The following is a 19517-nucleotide window of genomic DNA, read 5'->3' as shown; positions in this document are numbered from 1 at the left end:
GCCATGGCTACAACGTATGGCGAGATCCTCAGAAGCCATCTGATATCCTTGCCAAGTTGTGTAAAGAGGGCAAGGTGGATGGGCCACATTATGGACCAGGTGGAAGGGTTAAAGTTGCTGACCGAATTATCCTGGGGCCAACAGAAATCGAGGATGAAAACGGTGGGTCATTTAAGGTTATTATGCCATGATGCTACAGAAGTAATCTGTTTTATTGTTAAATATTTGAGATGCAAACCTGGGATCTGTGTATGTGTGTGTGTGTGTGTGTAGGTCTGAGGAAGCAGACTGATGAACATGTGGCTCTTGCTGCTCTGAAACAATGGGAGGAGATTCCTGTTGTTGGCTGCAAACTAGTTCCAGAACATGTGGAGACAAGGATCCTTCTTAACCCAGAGAAACCAGGCATAGAGCAGGTACCCTAACAATAACATTGCCCACAGTTTTGACTGTGCAATACTCAGTTTTCTTTTCAAATTAAGTGTTGTAATGTACAATGTTTCAGTACTGAAATGTTTTGTTTACCATTTATTTAAAGTGTGAATAATTATAACAGAGCAGAAGTAAATGTTTCTATTAGAACAAAGACTTATTGAGTACATCTAAAGAAAAAAGAGAAAGTGCATGACACTTATTATTAGAAATCACAGTTTTCCATCGTTTAATCTCCACAACCAATCACATTTATTATTTAGACTACTGGATAATTATAAAATCACGTAGAACTTTGAAGTCTGGGTGGTGAGCGTTATCTCAACATCAGTGCTCGACATGCTCGTTTGACTGAATAAACACATTTTAGTATCTTGTGGTCTTCCCAAAAGAGTGGAGGCTGTTATAGTCGCAAGGGGGCATATTACTGCCTGTGGTTTTGAAAGAGATGGCAATGTGCTGATTTTTTTTTAGTTTTCCAGTCATATTTTTTCCTAAAAGCACCAGCACAGCAGCTGCACGGACACTTTTAGCAATTTTAGCAATTATTTTTCTTTAGCTTGAAATTCTACTTTAACATTTTATTTCTACATTCATCTTCAAGTGCTTTTTAGTGAACAGAATTAGAACCATTTTAAACAGTTTTTTTCTCAAAATGTAAACAACACCAAAGACAACATTTAATTTTCATATCCTTTAGGAGTTAAAAGCACAGTATGGAAAATTGAGAACCTGGAAAAAAGTGCTGGCCTTTTTTTTTATTTTTTACAAACATTCTGATTTGGTTGATTGGGATTTATTTTATTTAGTCATAGACGTTTAAACTAGCTTCTGTATTACAATGACTGTAAGTATCTTTGGTAAATCTTACAGGGGCGGATTGAATTGTGGGTGGACATGTTTCCAATGGATGTACCTGCACCCGGACCCGCACTAGATATATCACCACGAAAACCAAAGAAGTATGTTTAATCTTATTATTTTATTTTGCAACCTTAGTTGTGTGTGCACATAAATCAGTGCATACATTGTGTTCACAAACCTTTTTTTATCTTTATTAAAACTTTTTCAAAAACCCACAAAGTGCCTTTTCCAGAGCTGGTGATTCAAGTGGGCAACTTGAGTAAAAATTAAATGTCAACAGATGCACAGCAGAAAAAAAATAGAGATAAAATATCTTTATACCTGCAAGAGGCGAGTTCATTTGCGCATCAGCTTTGTGTACAGAGAGCCACACCCTGATCACATTATTCCTCGACTCTGTGCAGATGCCATCAATCAGCCAGCAGAGGTCATAATTGCATCAGTTATGAGGTCCCTATCTGGCATTCCCTCCCTGGATGAACAACAGCCAAATGTTGTTCATATAGCCACCCAGCCGGATGGCAGAGCTGAGTTTTGAACTGACAAGTTCAAAATGTCAGCTCTGGTGTGCTAGCATGTTTTACTGGCATATTCTTTAGATTTTTAAAATGTAGGTAAAGAATGTTTATATATCCCCTGCTTCTGTCTCTTCCTCTATCACTTTACCAGATATGAGCTCAGGGTGATAATCTGGAATACTGATGATGTGATTCTGGAAGACGATGATTACTTCACGGGGGAAAAATCCAGTGACATTTATGTCAGAGGGTAGGTATGGGCAGGTGTGTGACAGATGTGTGGTTGGTCTTAGTAATCTTTAATTTTTTGTCTGTATGTTTAAATAAAGTTAAATAACATTTCAGAATTTACACCACCAACTTTGTTTAGTTACTATATTAATATTTTATTCAGTGGATTTGGTCATATTTTCAGAAAACCCACAGTATATCAATATAATAATCTAGTTTGTAGAGGTTTGATCAGATGTGTTTGATACATTTAGTCACAGAGATTTTAAAAATTGCAGAACTCTAATCACACCTCACGATGAGCTTGTTTGGCATTCTAAATGTGATTTCTAGTGAAATCACATTTATTTTATATAATTATTTTCAATGATCTGTTATAAAAAGGGGTGTCCACCTATAAATCGCCATATAGTATGTTCTCTACAACTGTGTACCAAGTATTTAGTTTAATTATATGTGCTATCAGTACTTTTTTTCATTCAGTATACTATTTTTAACTGTAGCATAAATTAATTATAATTCTAGGATAAGCACACATCATAAGACATTATACTGTCATATTTATTTCTAAAAGAAACTTTTATGTGTTATTATTTGCTGTAATTAAACACCATGGTTTAAAAGATCTAATCCAATTCTTGAGTATTAAAATACGTACAACATATAATAGAAATGTGCTTAATGATGAAATTACCTTGATATGCCTACCTTAAAACGTGCACGTCATTTTTAAAATACCTTTTTGCCTAGCTGGCTGAAAGGCCAAACAGAAGATAAGCAGGACACAGACGTGCACTACCGCTCTCTTACTGGAGAAGGAAACTTCAACTGGCGCTTTGTGTATCCCTTCGACTATCTTGTGGCTGAGGAGAGAATTGTGGTCTCCAAGAAAGAGTCCCTGTTCTCTTGGGATGAGACGGAGTACAAGATCCCCGCTCGCCTCATCCTGCAAGTGTGGGATGCTGATCATTTCTCCTCAGATGACTTCTTAGGTATAATTATTATCATTTCATGTAATTAGACACGTTTGATTATTCTCACCCTAGCCGCTTGTGTTACCTGTGGAGTTGCATGATGTAAAGATTCCTTTTCTTTTAGGTGCACTCGAGCTGGATTTGAATCGGTTTCCTCGTGGAGCAAAATCATCCAAACTGTGCTCCCTGGATATGATTATTAATGAACAAGAGCTGCCAACTATCTCCATATTTAAACAGAAACGAGTGAAGGGCTGGTGGCCTTTTATGGCACAAAATGAGAATGACGAGCCAGAGCTCACGGTAACACAAATGTTTAAATTGCTAAAAATATTTACTTTTGTAATCTATTATTTAAATAAGAAACTTTCTTTTCTCTCTGAATACTCTTTCCACTATTCATTTCCACAACAGGGTAAAGTGGAGGCAGAGCTTCATTTACTAACAGCAGAGGAAGCAGAGAAAAATCCTGTTGGCCTCGGAAGGAACGAGCCAGAACCACTAGAGAAACCAAAGTAAGACTTTATTTTTAATATAAATACACACACAAATATTAAAGAAACTAACTAAATAGTAAAATGGTATTATGTTAGGCATATGTATCAAAAAGGTTCATTATACAACAGTTAATTAAATAATTAACTATAAAATAAAGCACTAATGTGCTTTGCATTGTTAACTTAAATGTGTCAGACTGCAAAGACAGAACTTTGATTGACTTCCTTCTTTCATATTTTCATGCTCCATCATCTTTTCCCCCTTCATATTACATTTCTTCCTCTGTCCATCCTTACCCTTTGATTTCCTCCATTCATACACATTACTGTTCTGGAAAAAGTCGGCCAGACACCAGTCTCTTGTGGTTCATGAATCCTCTGAAGTCCATACGGTACTTCATTTGGCACCACTACCGCTGGTTGATTCTGAAGACGCTGGCGCTGCTGCTGCTACTCCTGCTCCTCGGCCTCTTTCTTTACTCCATCCCAGGATACCTGGTTAAGAAACTGCTGGGGGCGTGAGGAGAAATCGGAAAACCACTGGTATCCCTTTCTTATTCCAACTTATTCCAACAGGAGTGATTTGTGATAGAAGGGGATCTGCCAGAGTGAAAGGGAAAGTTTACAGTAGTGAGGCCTGTTATGTTATATGGTTTGGAGGCAGTGGCACTGACTAAAAGACAGGAGAGGGAGCTGGAGCTGGGAGACATGAAAATGCTGAAATTCTCGTTGGGAGTGACAAGAATGGATAAGATTAGAAACCAGTTTATTAGAGAGACAGGGCAGTTGGGATGTTTTAAAGAGGTGAGATTGAGATAGTTTGGGCATGTGCAGAGGAAGGATGAGAGTTCTGAGAATGCTAAGAATGGAGTCACCAGGCAGGAGGAGGAGAGGAAGATCAAGGAAGAGGATTATGGGTGTTGTAACAGAGGACATGCATGTGACTGGGATGACAGAGGAAGATATTTAGGACAGGGCAAGATGGTGATGAATGATCTGATTTGTTATTTAAAACTTATGTAGTGGAACACATTACAGAATAATTAGAATGGGGTCAGTTACATTTTCACAGAAATGTATATATTTCCTGCAAGTATTATTTCTGCAACTATTCTTTTTCTGTGACTGAATGACTTCCTTTTCAAAAAAAAAAAAGACTTTTAATGAATATTGTCACTTTTTTTTTTTTTACAGTGGGTCAAAATAAACTTCCAGCAGTTTAGATGATAATTTTTGGGGGTGTACAAAGTTCGGTAATGTCAGTTAACTTACATGGCTTCCCAATTACTCATTATGATTATGATTAACAACTGGTTACTTCTTAGTGCCTACTTAAAAAAAAGAAAATGCTTTTTTGTAGACACTCTTATCCAAGTATCTAATGTAATCTAAACTGATACCCTATAATAAGAGATGATAAATAGCAAAATAACACTTTTAAAGACCCATGTCATCTGTGTTTCAATTGCGCAAAAAAAAACTCACTACAGTATACACAGTAAAATAACATACGTATTCTTTACAGAGAGTATCGAAGTATGCCTGCATTAAAATACATAATAAAGCACAATGCCAAGTACCACGTCGGCGGCATGGTGGGTAGCACTCTCGACTCACAGCAAGAAGGCCCTGGGTTTGATTCCCAGGTGGAGCAGTCTGGGTCCTTTCTGTGTGAAGTTTGCATGTTATACCCATGCCCGCGTGGGTCTCCTCTGGGTGCTCCGGTTTCCTCCCACAGTCCAAAGACATGCAGTCAGGCCAACTGGAGACACAAAATTGCCCTAGATGTAAATGTGTGTGTGTGTGTGTTTGCTCTGTGATGGACTGGCAACTTGTCCAGGTTGTTTCCTACCTTTCGTCCAGTGAATTGTACCCACTACAGACATTGAATGAATGAATGAAGTACCAGGTGAATATCTGGCGCCATCCAGCATTAAAGTAATGAAATGGCACATAAATGGTAAATAAATGTAAATCCAGAGCTCTGTTACAGCCATACACAACAGAGATACATACAGTATGTAAGTCAATGCACATAACATGTGCATACATAATTGTAGTGCACTAATTCCACATACTATGGGTTAGGCAATTTTAAAATTTGGGACACAACCACTGTCAGTTTTTAAGACACAGAGTGACTTAAAAAATTCTAACTGAATTAGGTCTCGCCCTTTTGTTTTATCCACATTTAAGCCAAAAGATCCACAGAACTAATGACTATTAGACTATAAAACAATTAATAAAATCAGAACCTCTTTTATATTGTTACTAACAGTTGGTTTTATTTTCTCCCTATTTGCTACTCATTTCTCTTTTCAAATCACCTCTTTATTATTACTCCACCAACCTGCTCCACCTGACAGCCGTCCCGAGACCACCGTCCTTTGGTTTATGAACCCACTGAAGGCTGTACGCTACCTGGTTTGCAACCGCTACAAATGGCTAATCATCAAGATTGTCCTGGCACTGCTTTTGCTGATCATGGTGGGCCTCTTCATCTACAGCTTGCCTGGTTACCTGGTCAAGAAGATGCTGGGTGCCTGATGGAAGTAGAATGGTCTGTCCATTGTATTTAATTTTTGTCTTTCTGTTTCTGCATTTGTGCTAATTTCTAAACAATTCTTTGTAAACAGTTTTTTTTCTTCCAGAAGGTTTACCTACTCATGCTATTGTACACAAGCATATATTTTTCACTTTTTCAATCCTGTACAATAATATACATGCTTCTGTCTTCAATCTAGAGTTTTCTTTATTAGTTTATATCGTTATCTTGTTTACTATAAAATTGAGAAATACGTTAGCTCAGTCATACTGTTAAGAAATGCTATGCCTTGCTTAAGAACCTGTGTTTATTGTTACCGCTTAAACCTAAATGCAGCAGACAGAACAATTAGCATGGAACAATTTCTTTGAATAAGCTGTTTGTCATAAAATACAAAAAAGATAATGCCTAAATAACTTTTGTAAGCACAAATGTAATCTGTATCCTGGAGGTATATTATGACTGATTTATTTATTTAAATTGTGGTCTTGATATTTAAGTCATTGTAGTCAAATGTCCTGTCTAAACTAAGGATCATGATCATCAGACAAATAATTGTACCTCTCTTTCATAAATACTTACAGTCCAGGCTGATAAAACCCTGGTAGGGTAACCCTGGTATTTAAAAAATTGAAAAAAATTTCTTTATTACATTTTCAGTTAGGTGGGATAAAATCTAGCTTTAGTTAATGCACCACTTCATTGATATTTATTCATCCGTTTTCATGTTTAAACACTGCTTTATCTGTGGCAAGGTCACAGTGGGTCCTGTTTCCACAGAATAACTGGGTGCAATGCAGTAACATACGACGGCATATTAGGGCCACTTTAAAGAAAAATATTTTTTTTATTTTGATTTTAAGAGTAAAGTCGTATAAGTTTCGATTTTGAGATTAAAGTCAAAATATTATGAGATTAAAGTTGAAATAATTACGAGATTAAAGTCGAAATATTATGGCCATAGCAACCTCCTTGTGTTAAAATGAGGGATGTTCATGATCGGTTTCACAAATAAAGAAATCCCCAATCTCCCAATTGACTTTGTTCTCGAAATCAAAGCTTAAAAATATTTTTACAGTGGCCCTAATACGCCGTCGTAGTAACACACCCCAGACAGGATGACAATTCATCACAGGGCTTCATCACTGTTTGTGTTTTATTAGTTTAGGTAAAATGTGCTTGTATTAAGGCATGAATATGAGACTACATTTTATAAGTAGCTTATACAAACACCAAGGTCAAGTTCACCAAGTTTTTTTTTGCAGTTTTATAATTAAAATAGAGAACAATTGTCCCCATCTTTCAGCTACTGGTTTACAGTTTGCAGTGCACACCTACAGTGTTTTGTACTTGCTTGCTTCTTCCATAACAATGTTGTTTCTTGTGATTGTGTGAACAGATTAACAAGTTTTACACTTGATTGCACTGAATCTAAATTATTTATATCTCAGATATGTATTTATAGTTCTTATCAGTGTGAAGTATTGATTATTTTTTTTGTCTGTATGAAGACTAAATAAAATGAACTTTAGAAATAAACTCTAGAAAGTTTGACTTGTTTGTGGTATTTTGGTGAGCATTTTCCTCTCTTTTTATAGCTGCCAAAATCACATTTTTAAACATTAAGGATTTTTAAAAAAAGAAATGAGAAAAGAAACAAATTTTCACCTACCACAAATGGATTCAGTCACAACAGGCAGAATGCTATTAAAATCTTGCTTTATAAGTTCTCTGATGCTAGTCACGACAAATGTATGACCACCAATCACCATCAATTGATTAACATTACCATTGACTGAATATGTTTAATAGTTTAGAAGCATGTCTATAGACTAACCCTATTTAGGTAAGAATGTAAATCATTTTGGAATTTTACAATTTAACTATTCCTAACCATCTCAATCAAGTGATTTAAAAAATCTAAATACTGTTTTCTTAAATGTATAATGTATGCAGTGGTTTGCTTTTGATTTTGATAACTGTTTTCCTCTCTATACTTTAAGTAGAAAAGGTTTGTGTTGTAAAATGAAATGTAAGTATTCTAAATATTAATAAATAATAATACAAACGAACTTCAAAAACTTAGTTTGATACATTTTCTACTTCTTTGAGATGCACTGAGATTAGCTCGTATATACACTCACCAAGCATTTTATTGGGTACACCTTACTGTTACATTCATTATTTTATAAGTTAAACCTACAATTACTGACTGTAACTGATCTATTGCTTTGTACATTTTGTCACCCTTTGTACCCCCTTTATCAATCAAAAGGGACCTTAATAGGACCTCCACATAACAATATTATTTAGTTAGTAAATTATTGTCAGCACTGCAAAGGCACAGTAGAGTGTGTTGTACTGGTACAAGTGTACCAGGTGCAGCAGTGTTGTTGGGATGCTTTAAAACTTTTTGTCAGTGCTGGAAGGAGAATAGTGCTTTGACCAAAAATTAAAAGCTAAAAGTGACCATGAATAGAAGACAAAAATAAGCAATGTGGATTTTTTGTTTGTTTATTAGGATTTTAACGTCATGTTTTACACTTTTGGTTACATTCATGACAGGAACGATAGTTACTCATTACACAAGATTCATCAGTTCACAAGGTTATATCAAACACAGTCATGGACAATTTAGTGTCTCCAATTCACCTCACTTGCATGTCTTTGGACTGTGGGAGGAAACCGGAGCTCCCGGAGTAACCCCACACAGACACAGGGAGAACATGCAAACTCCACACAGAAAGGACCCGGCCTGCTACACCAGGGGATCAAACCCAGGACCTTCTTGCTGTGAGGCGACAGTGCTACCCACCGAACCACCGTGCAGCCCCAATGTGGACTGAAAATAAAAGTATCCTAACTGTACAACAACAACGGTGCTAACTGTATTTTCTCATTTTTTAAATAGGCCAGGAGTTTAACACTTCACTCCTTTAAAGAAAGCATTAGCACTACTGCAGAGCCCAGAGGCAGTGTGCTTCACCCAATTCAAACCCATATCCCAACCCTCTCCCTATGTATGAGTAAATAAGTTAATAAGCCTCACCCTGTGGTGGAATAACACCCTGTTTACTGTTTCTGGGCGAACCCACCATGACCCTGACCAGGATAAAGTGGTTAGTAAAAATGTATGAATGAATAATGATAACTAGCATTGTAATATTCCGTTTGTCTCTAGAAGGTGTGACGCTTACTGTAGCGCAAATCAACGCTGTATCCAGAATTGCAAAGTGCTCCCTATTCCATACCTAGTAAAAGTAGATTTTAAGTGTCCTACAATGCCTCTACCACAACATTTGGAACAATACCATATGCCAGTCTGTTACTGGTTTTCATAATGGCTCTAAGGTGGCACCGTGGTGCAGTGAGTTGTGCTTTTGCCTCACAGCAAGAAGGGCCTGGATTGAATTTCAGGGTCCTTTCTGTATGTAGTTTGCATGTTCTCCCTGTGGATGTGTGTGACTGCCTTTTCATGATCTGTCCAGGGTGTGTCCTGTACTGCCTTTTTCGCCCAATGAATCGGACCTACAGCGACCCAGGCGGTGGTAGAACAGACAATGAATGAATGAGTTAATAAATGTCCTATTACACGCTTTCAGGTTCGATTATTTAAATATGCTCCCTAACTAGTGCACTACATAGTGATTGTGGCGTGGTTTTGGACACGCGGGTTGTATTTCTGTTTCTCTCTGCTGACACATCTTAACCGCCTCTTAACACTACACGGCTGGATTTGATTGGCTGTGAGTTGTTCCCGGTTTTGTTCAACCAATCAGCGCGGGCCACGGTAAGGTAGCGTGTGCAGAGTGCAGAACCGGGCAGCAGTGAGCTGTGCAGTTAGTGTTTATTAAAGCTCTACACGGATACAGAGAGGAGTGTGTGAGTGCTGGAGCGCAGCCTCTATTCAAAATGCGAGCTTTATTAGGTAAGACTTATTTATTTTACACATTATATTGTTGGGTATATGTTAGCTTCTGAGCTACTTGTGTTTATTGGAGCGGTTGAGTAGAATACGTAAGCTGTAGTTAGCCAGTTAGCATGAAACTCACTGGTTCATTGCTATTTTACTTGGTTCCTTGTAAGGTTTCACAATATAAAACTATTGGTTTTAATGAAGCAGAAATACTCATCACCTCACCTTACACGCTTTCTGAGAAAAACAAGCCTGTAAAATGAGGTGAATTACCATTATAAGTAAGATTTTTCACCCTGGCAAGTTAAATTTGTTTAGTTCAATTGATTGTGCTGTACTGGCTTGACAAATAGTGTTAAAATAAAAATAAATAAGATAAAACAGCTCTGGTTGACGAGTGTGAATATCTCAGTAAAGAGCAACAATAAATAGATATAAAATTGTGTGTTTATTGTACATTGTGACTACTAATTATCATACGAGTTGGAGTCCATACAGTTGAACTATATAATAAGTTTTAACGTTGAAGGTAAAGGTTTTAATGCACCTTGAGGGAACCTGTCCAGCATTGTTGTGTTTTGGGAAATTTTCTGTGACTGAAAGTTTAAAACACACAACCTTCGTGCTAGAAAACCCCTTGCATTACCTAAAATTCCTTAAACATTCACAGTGGGTTTTGTGAAAATCTACTACACATTCATTCATTTCAATTAGATTATCAGGTTTCATTTTATGGCATGGCATCCTGATTGATTATATCTGGGGATTTTCCTGTTCTTATTACAGATAGACCTGCCACCATATGCTAAAAAGAAATTTGACCGAATGGTGGGATGTTATTAAAGAAAGAAACCCAGCTCTGCCATGAACATATTCTTTATGTGACCTATTTTAATATACATCAACAGTAGCATGACCAAAATGCTTTAACAATGACAAAATACTTCTATCTTAACTAGCTTTAAATAATGTATATGTATAAATAAATTGATTTATTTAGTAATATTTACATTTTCAGCATTTGGCAGACGCCTTTATTCAAAGCGACTTACAGTACTGTGACAGTATACAGTCTGAGCAATTGAGGGTTAAGGGCCTTGCTGAAGAGCCCAACAGTAGAAACCTGGCAGTAGTGGGGTTTGAACCAGCAACTTTATGCTTACTAGTCCAGTACCTTAACCGCTAGGCTACAGGTGTAATATAAGTTTTAATTTTGAATCTTTACACTGAAAGGTAATGTGCAACAAAAACAAAGTCAATTTACATTGTATTTAAGTGGTAAGGTTGGATGTAAATGGCAAACAAAATACCATGATATTGTTGTGTGTTCAGGTGGCTTATTTGTGAACAGCTTGCTTATTCTCAACACAGATTGACTATTGGTTGCACCTTATACATCAATTTAAGTCAGCAACATAATTGGAATCAGATGACTAAAGTATGTACTTGTCCAAATGTCAGCTCTCCAGACAAAATTTGCAAATATATAATATATAAATATAAATAAATGTCATTCACAAAGATCTGGGTATTAACCCATAGATTACAGATCCATATTTACACTAGTCTGTTATCTCACACTGTGTTTAATACCCATTTAAAATAGTTTGTGTGCTGTCATTTAATTTGTTGATCTTGTTTCTTAGGTGTGCTGGGATGTTACGTGGCTGTTCTGTCAGTCCAGGGCATGTACTCTCCCAGTGATGATGTGATTGAGCTCAATCCTTCAAACTTTAACCAGGAGGTTCTGCAGAGTGAAAGTCTTTGGCTGGTGGAATTTTATGCCCCCTGGTAAGTAAAGATGGGCATATTTTGATGTACAGTCTGGACCTTCTTGGGTGCTTGTTAGGTGTACACAACTGGTGCATCGGACATGTGTGTCTAATATCTGTTTAATTCTCAGGCTCTATTAAGTCTTGTTTTTTTATTAGGTGTGGACACTGCCAGCACTTGGAGCCAGAGTGGAAAAAAGCAGCTACTGCTTTAAAGGTAAACTGCTCAGCTTTGCTCATACTTTAATATAAGAACAGTTAAGGTCAAGTCTTGATAATGTGGTACGATTTTGATTTAATGATCACCATTGTGTCTTTATTAATTTTAAATGGAAAATGAACATGCTTAGCTTTTTTATTAAATACACATGTATTTAGAGAAATGAAAAGCCAGAGAATACTGAAGTGTGTGGGTATCAAGCAGGGTAAGAACTTGACTTCCAAAAATCAACACAGTGGCATAAACAAGGTGTATTGTTTATTAGTGCAAAGTGAGTCTGGGATAAGTCTGAGGCCTGCACCATAGACTAGAAATAACCATAACTATGGATTTGCCAACTATTTGGTTTTCAAACCGCTCATGTGATAATCAGTTAAATATACTTTCTGGTTGGTATCACAACCTGCAGCCACTGTAACTGTTTGTGGATAAAAATGTGTCCTGCATTCTAATAGTCTGGCGCTCAATCTAAGACAAGCTAAACACTCGCTTACTCATTTATTTTGTCACTTATTCATTTAGAGCAGTCAGTCCACCCACCTGTATGTACGAGAAGGTGGTGGGAAGTCTCTGAACTAATGCAAAATCATGATATTTCTGAAAATGTGTTTACTTGAAATAAGAATGTAGTGCACATCAGCCATATGCCCAAACAGTTTTAAACAGCTGTCAAACTAAAATAATCATGTAAAAAAAAAAAGTCCACAGTATGCATGTTAGAAAAACACAATCATAGCATGAATTGTTTTGTGTTAATTTATTTGAACTTTGCTGTCACTCAACAGGGCATTGTTAAGGTGGGTGCTGTTGATGCAGACCAACACAATACACTGGGAGGTCAGTATGGAGTACGAGGCTTCCCCACCATTAAGATCTTTGGGGCAAACAAGTACAAACCTGAGGATTACCAAGGTACCGTGTTCCAACCGTAAAACTGTGCATGTAATTTTGATGAATCAAGTTAACCAGATCTGTGTGTGTACATTGCTGTAAATTTAAACTCTGTCTTGTCTTTTTGTGTGTAGGTGGACGGAGCACTCAGGCTATCGTTGATGCAGCTTTGAGTGCTGTGCGCTCTCTGGTCAAGGACAGACAGAATGGAAGATCTGGAGGTTATGACTACAACAAACAGGTATTAATGTGTACTGTTGTTGGGATTTAGTAGTTTCTCTTTTTCTCTGTTTTGTTTTATATTAAATTAACTTTGTTTTGTGGATTTCAGAGTTCTGGTGGCAGCAGTGGTGGCAGTACAAAGGATGTGATGGAGCTGACTGATGATAACTTTGACCAGATGGTTTTGGACAGTGGTGATGTCTGGATGGTAGAATTCTTTGCTCCATGGTGTGGACACTGCAAAAAGTGAGTTTGTTTTTATTTGCCTACATTTTGTCAAGTATGTTTTTCTATTGCATAAGCACTAAAACCTTTTATATTAGAAAACTGTATTAGGCTTGTTAGTTAGCTAAAGCTGCAACAACTAATCAGCAAAATCAGTTAAAATAGTTCATTATTCATTATTGATTAGTTGACTGATAGTTTCTTCTATAGCAACATGTCCAAGTATGCAGCTGCTTGATAAATTGCCTTGGTCACATTAGCGTGAACCCAATCTTAAATTCACTCCTAGTTTTCACTTTCGTGCACTATATAGGCTGCAACAGTTTTGGCTTTTAGACACTGTAGTGAACATCGTATCCAAGTGAAGTCATCATGTCAAAAAAAAGAATCATCAGTTTCAGCCACCAGTCCGATACCAGAGGGCAGCACGGTGGCTAAGTGGGTAGCACTGTTGCCAGCACTGTCGCCTCGCAGCAAGAAGGTCCTGGGTTTGATCCCCAGGTGGGGTGGTCTGGGTCCTTTCTGTGTGGAGTTTGCATGTTCTCCCCGTGTCTGCTTTGGTTTCCTCCGGGCACTCCGGTTTCCTCCCACAGTCCAACGACATGCAAGTGAGGTAAATAGGAGACACTAAATTGTCCATGACTGTGTTTGATATAACCTTGTGAACTGATGAATCTTGTGTAATGAGTAACTACCGTTCCTGTCATGAATGTAACCAAAGTGTAAAACATGATGTTAAAATCCTAATAAAACAAACAAACCAATACCAGATGTATCTGTTCTGCTTTGTTACTAACATTGCCAAATGCAGGGTTCTCTGAGCTGAGATTAAAATAATGTGGACAGTAAATTGTCTAGTTTGTAGGGGAAAGTAAATGCATATTTAAACATGTTGAGCTCCGAGGGTGTTCTTTAAATAAACACTGGTGTTCAGAAATCTTGTTCCACTTTTGTGTGTTTTCTAAATTGGGATTGGATCATTTCATTTTATTGTTCTAGGTTCCTTATAACAATCTACATATATTGTTAAAAGTGTAGCAAAGGTTTCATGGGTTCCCACTATGGTACTTTCTATGGTAACTTTTTGGAGTTGTGTCTAGTAGTAGTGTACTGCTTATATAATCATGTGCAAGGATTCATAAGAAACAAAACAAACAGTAATATAAAATATAAAAATAAACAGATTTGGCCTCCTTATCTACAGTTTATATGCTAGTTTGAACAATTCTTACTGTTAGCACCATGTCTATGGCAGTACGTAGGCAGACTGATAATGAAGTTGTCTCAATGTGTAGTAGTCTAGACATGGTCCAGTATATTTACACTTTCTAATCATCTGGTGTGTCTGCTTCACAGAGATTTATACTGTTTCCAGAATGTTTTCCAATGTGATTTCATTTAACTTTAGCCTGTAGATTTCATTTACGATTAGTCACCGGTGATAAATAAATGCACTATATAATGCACTTTATCTCTGATTTGGTAATTTTCAGTCTCGAGCCTGAATGGACAGCTGCTGCTAGTCAGGTCAAAGAGCAGACGAATGGTAAAGTAAAGCTGGGAGCTGTGGATGCTACTGTTCACCAGGGCCTGGCAAGCCGCTATGGCGTGAGTCTAATTAACTCCACAGTTAAATACATGTTAATCAAGTTTTCTCAATATAAAATTCAAAAGTTTATGATATTAATATTTTATTTAACAAGCTTTGATCATGTGTATATGATTTGTAGGTTAATCACTAGATTTACAGATACAAAATTTGCATATGCTTTAATTCATGATGGTCTAATTTTTATCATTTTTAGATAAGAGGGTTCCCCACCATTAAGATCTTCCGTAAAGAAGAGGAGCCAGAGGACTATCAGGGCGGCCGTACTCGCTCAGACATCGTTGCACGTGCTTTGGACCTCTACTCTGATAATGCTCCTCCACCAGAACTTTTCGAGGTCTGGTCTGTTTATTACATTTCAGTTTAGCTTTCTTGGCTTTTTGCAGTGGTTTACATTTAGCATGTTTTAAGACTTTGTTCATTTGTTTTTTTTATTTATGTAATTTATTGTCCTTTTTTTAGATTTTGAATGAGGACATCCTAAAGAAGACTTGTGACGATCATCAGTTGTGTGTAATTGCCATTTTGCCTCATATTCTAGACACTGGTATGAACTTCTATAAAATATTAGTTTTTTTTTATTATAAACGGAATAATATAAATTAGCAGGGGTGGGAGGAATAGGGTTAGGGTTAGGGTTAGGACTTGTGTTGAGTGCTCTTCCAAAAAGCATAGAAGGTTTTTGTTACACAGGATTCAAGTAGGCAACAAATTTATTAATAAAACTTTGTAAAATCATCAAATTCTAGCTCGCTGACATGCCTAATGTAAGCACTTACTGTTGTCGTGAATCTTTCATTTGTTGTTTCATGTGTTTAAACATACAGTCTGATGAACTTAGTCTGGTTTTTGTACGAGAGACAGCGGTAGCCTAGTGGGTAGAGCTTTGAACTATCAATTGGAAGATTGTTGGTTAAAATCCAGCCTCTGCTATGCGTTGGGCCCTTGAGCAAGGCCCTTATCCATGTCTAATCCAGGGGTGCTGTACAATGGCTGACCCTGCGCTCTGACCCCAGCTTCCAAACAATCTGGCTTATGCGAAAAATATTTATTGTACTGTACACGTTTACGTATATGTATATATGACAAAGACGTTCATTCTAAATCCAAGCAATTTCACTGAACACTTTATTTCAGGAGATATTTTACATGGTGGAGTTAATATCCAGGGGTGCATTAATGTGAGTCAATCACAGCTGTATGTTTCTACTTACTACTGATCAAGCACTTATCTGTATGTTTTTAGCTTTAGTTGGCCAAAAGGATAGCAGTTGGCCATATTTATTTAAGTATTTGAGGCAAAACTAACCAACCATTTATTTATTTATTTTCTTTTTTTGGTATTCGCCTGCATTAAAACCAAGCACATATACAGTATATGCTAACGCTTCCTATTTATTTTTATAGGTGCATCAGGCAGAAATAATTATCTGGAAGTGATGATGAAGATGGCTGAGAAGTACAAGAAGAAGATGTGGGGGTCAGTGTGCTTATCGTTTATTAGTGTGTTGATTATTTAAATAAACACAAGGAACAGTTTTCTGTTTCATGTTATTTAAAGTACTAAATGTTAATTCATACATCACTAAGGCAGTTATTTACATGTGTTCACTCTCCCCTGTTTCTCTAGCTGGTTGTGGACTGAGGCTGGAGCTCAGATGGAACTCGAGTCCTCACTAGGGATTGGTGGTTTCGGGTACCCAGCCATGGCAGCAATTAATGCTCGCAAGATGAAGTTTGCTCTGTTGAAAGGCTCGTTCAGTGAAACGGGAATCAACGAGTTCTTAAGGTAGTGTGTTTACCGTTTTTTTTTTGTTTTTGCTTTAACACATGACTGCATATTTACTCAGTTAAGAAAGCAGTTTGGTCATGTGGGACATGTATTTCTTTTTTCTACCTTAGGGATCTCTCTGTTGGTCGTGGCTCAACTGCCACAGTAGCAGGTGGAGCTTTGCCTAAGGTCCATGCTGTGGAAGCCTGGGATGGCAACGATGGAGTTGTAAGTAGAAGTGAATGTAAAACAATGGGCTGGTAGCTGATTGTTTCTAGCATAGCCTTTTATCAGTTGGCTTTGCTACCAATCTACAACAAGATTTTGCAGCTAATGCATTGTTCACAAATGTGTGGCTCCAGAGCCTGGAACTAATTTCTCATTAAATAAATAAATGCTTTGCTTGCCCTAAAAGGTCAGCCTTGCTTTCTTCTGAAGTATTTTACAAGACTAAATAAAATAAAATTTGAACTAGTATTTAAAAATTATTTTGAATCCGTTTATTTCAGCAAAATTTTTTGCATTTTCCCAATTTTCTCCCAATCTAGTTGTGTCCAGTTACTTGATTGCATTTCCTCCATTTCTGACTGAGGAGGGCCGTAATTAACACATGCCCCCTCCCACACGCGTGTAGTAGCTGCGTGAGGCCAGTTTTTATCATTCGTATCATGATATGATTTATAAGATTGATATCCTGCACTGATCTTCATCATCCCCCCTCTCAGTGCAGGCACCATCGAGTCAGCCAGCAGAGGTCCTAATATCAGAAATTATGAGGAATCCTCTCTGGCATTTCCACCCTTCTGACAAGCCTATCATTGTCCATGTAGGCACCTGTTCTGCAGGTAGAGATTCGAACTTGTGAGAAAGTGTCAGCTCTGGTGTGCTAGCATGTTTTAACGCTGTAGCAACCAAGCGCTCTTATACTTTGATTGTAATTTACTTTTGTACAACAAGGGTAAATCACAGTAGATACTGTAGGTGTGGGACATTTGTGTCCTGGGGACCTGGGTTAAAACTTCTGCTTCGGTCACTGTTAAAGGAGTTTAGCATTTTTTGCCCCATGTGCATGTGGGTTTATTTGGGTGCTCCAGTTTTTCACATTCCCCAAAATGGTAGCTTGGCTAATTGTAATAATCGGTAGGTGTAGTGGTTGTGTGTGTGGTACCGGACCCACTGCAACACTGATTACACTAACACAGGTTAAGATAAATTAGGGTGGAAAAAAGTACATTGAGACTGTTTTGCTAATGTAATCTTTATGAGTTAAGGTTGTTAAAAATATGACTGCACTTTTTTACCATTTACCACACATATCACATATTGCATCTAAGCAGTTTATTTATACTTTTCTCTCTCTCTCTCTCTCTCTCTCTCTCTCTCTCAGCTTCCTGTGGAGGACGACATCGACCTGAGCGACGTGGACCTGGATGATTTGGAGAAGGATGAATTATGAGTGCATATACTGAAGCGGGCTGGTCTGGTTTGAGCCAGTTCATGAGCCACCTCTCCTCTCCCATGGAAGAGGAAAAGACTGGGACGTTAAGTTACTGAAAATGTTGAAATGAAGTCGTGTGGCTTGTAATTTTCATGAATAAATTGAGGTAAAATTGGAATTGTGATTGGTTTAGCTGTGCCAGGCCTGTTTTTCATAGTCAGCTTGTTTGTCATTTCACTTTTTTCTGTCCAGTTGTCCCCATGATGCACACAGCTGTGGAATTAGGTTCATTATCTGTTCATGAAAATTTCCTTTACTTTTTTAGCAGCAGCCATTTATTCAGGTTTGAAGAAAAAAAGAAACCATCGTTGGTTATTGTATACATTCTGTACAGTGTCATGAGTGGCTTTTTTCCTTTTTCTGATTCCTACTCTTTTTGCCTGTGTAAAGGTTCTCTTTAATGATTAGGACTATCTGTAAAACCTTCTCAAATATTACAGATTTTATAATTGTTGGTTTTATGAAATAACAGTTAACGAGTGTCCAAACCCTTTTGTTTGTGCTGAACAGGGAGTGATGTGGAATCTGTGTAGATTTTTCTTACACAAGGTTGCTTTGTTTTTGTTATTAAAATAAAAAGAACCACAACTGAGCTGACTTATTACTGACTCGACATCACACCATGATCTTGACCCGTTTGCACACTTTTAAAAATCTTTTTTATCTTAATTCCAGCAGATAATTTTATACAAAAATGCAAAGCAATTCTGCAAATTCCCTTATTTGTTGCTGATCACCATAAGCTACAGCAGTGCTGCATTTTGCTCTTGCTTGCAATCTAATATTCATTTTATGAAGTCACTATTAGTGGCCACATAATCTAATACTTAACACATGCACATTTGTTTCTACAATTTAACCTTGACAAAGCATAAATCATAACACAAACACAAGCTGGCAAAGGACAAAGCTTCAAACTTAAAAAAAATTCTATATAAGACTAAACACTGGTTGATATATGGCATCTCTTCCATTAATGGATGTAGTTTCACTTTCAGAAGCATGTAAATTGTACACCTGTAGAATATCAGACTTCTTAGATAAAAGAACAAAGTGGTATTAACTTGTTTGCATCTTTAGGGACATCATCTGTGTCCGGCGGACCTGGGTTGAAACCTCTGCTCTGGTCACTGTTTATTTTGTCATGTACATGTGGGTTTATCTGAGTGCTCCAGTATCTTCTACTCCCCAAGAAGGGAGCTTGGCTCATTTACATAATTGGTAGGTGGCTGTGTGTGTGGTGCCGGCCCCACTGCAACACTGATTACAACAACAAAGGTTGTAAAGATAAATGAGGCTGTTTTGTGAGCTTTTTATGAGTTAAGATTGTTA

At 37.3% G+C, this 19517-nt stretch overlaps 2 protein-coding genes across 3 annotated transcripts in view; both read left to right on the top strand.

The window, feature by feature from the left end:
• The window catches only part of otofa (otoferlin a), a 104344-nt gene extending 98281 nt beyond the window's left edge, over nucleotides 1-6063 (top strand). The window contains exons 39-46 of one of the 2 annotated variants that reach the window (XM_063001398.1): nucleotides 2-162; nucleotides 274-416; nucleotides 1306-1394; nucleotides 1966-2064; nucleotides 2796-3037; nucleotides 3144-3322; nucleotides 3434-3534; nucleotides 5883-6063. In XM_063001398.1, coding sequence (XP_062857468.1) covers nucleotides 2-162; nucleotides 274-416; nucleotides 1306-1394; nucleotides 1966-2064; nucleotides 2796-3037; nucleotides 3144-3322; nucleotides 3434-3534; nucleotides 5883-6063 — 1195 coding nt within the window. Of the gene's footprint in view, nucleotide 1; nucleotides 163-273; nucleotides 417-1305; nucleotides 1395-1965; nucleotides 2065-2795; nucleotides 3038-3143; nucleotides 3323-3433; nucleotides 3535-3857; nucleotides 4039-5882 lie in introns of those variants that run through there. The other variant, XM_063001397.1, reaches the window with a different exon arrangement.
• Nucleotides 6064-9888: 3825 nt separating this feature from the next.
• Nucleotides 9889-18777, top strand: pdia6 (protein disulfide isomerase family A, member 6). The gene is made up of 13 exons (XM_063002289.1): nucleotides 9889-9989; nucleotides 11624-11768; nucleotides 11909-11966; nucleotides 12755-12881; nucleotides 12995-13101; nucleotides 13192-13328; nucleotides 14801-14915; nucleotides 15113-15253; nucleotides 15379-15463; nucleotides 16324-16396; nucleotides 16547-16705; nucleotides 16819-16915; nucleotides 18075-18777. Exons 1-13 carry the CDS (start codon nucleotides 9974-9976, stop codon nucleotides 18141-18143), a joined length of 1329 nt encoding a protein of 442 aa, XP_062858359.1. The 5' UTR covers nucleotides 9889-9973; the 3' UTR covers nucleotides 18144-18777.
• The last annotated feature ends 740 nt before the right edge of the window (nucleotides 18778-19517 follow it).

Source organism: Trichomycterus rosablanca, chromosome 9 (genome assembly GCF_030014385.1).
Source record: "Trichomycterus rosablanca isolate fTriRos1 chromosome 9, fTriRos1.hap1, whole genome shotgun sequence".
Classification (NCBI taxonomy): domain Eukaryota; kingdom Metazoa; phylum Chordata; class Actinopteri; order Siluriformes; family Trichomycteridae; genus Trichomycterus; species Trichomycterus rosablanca.
This window is presented reverse-complemented; position numbering and strand designations above follow the sequence as displayed.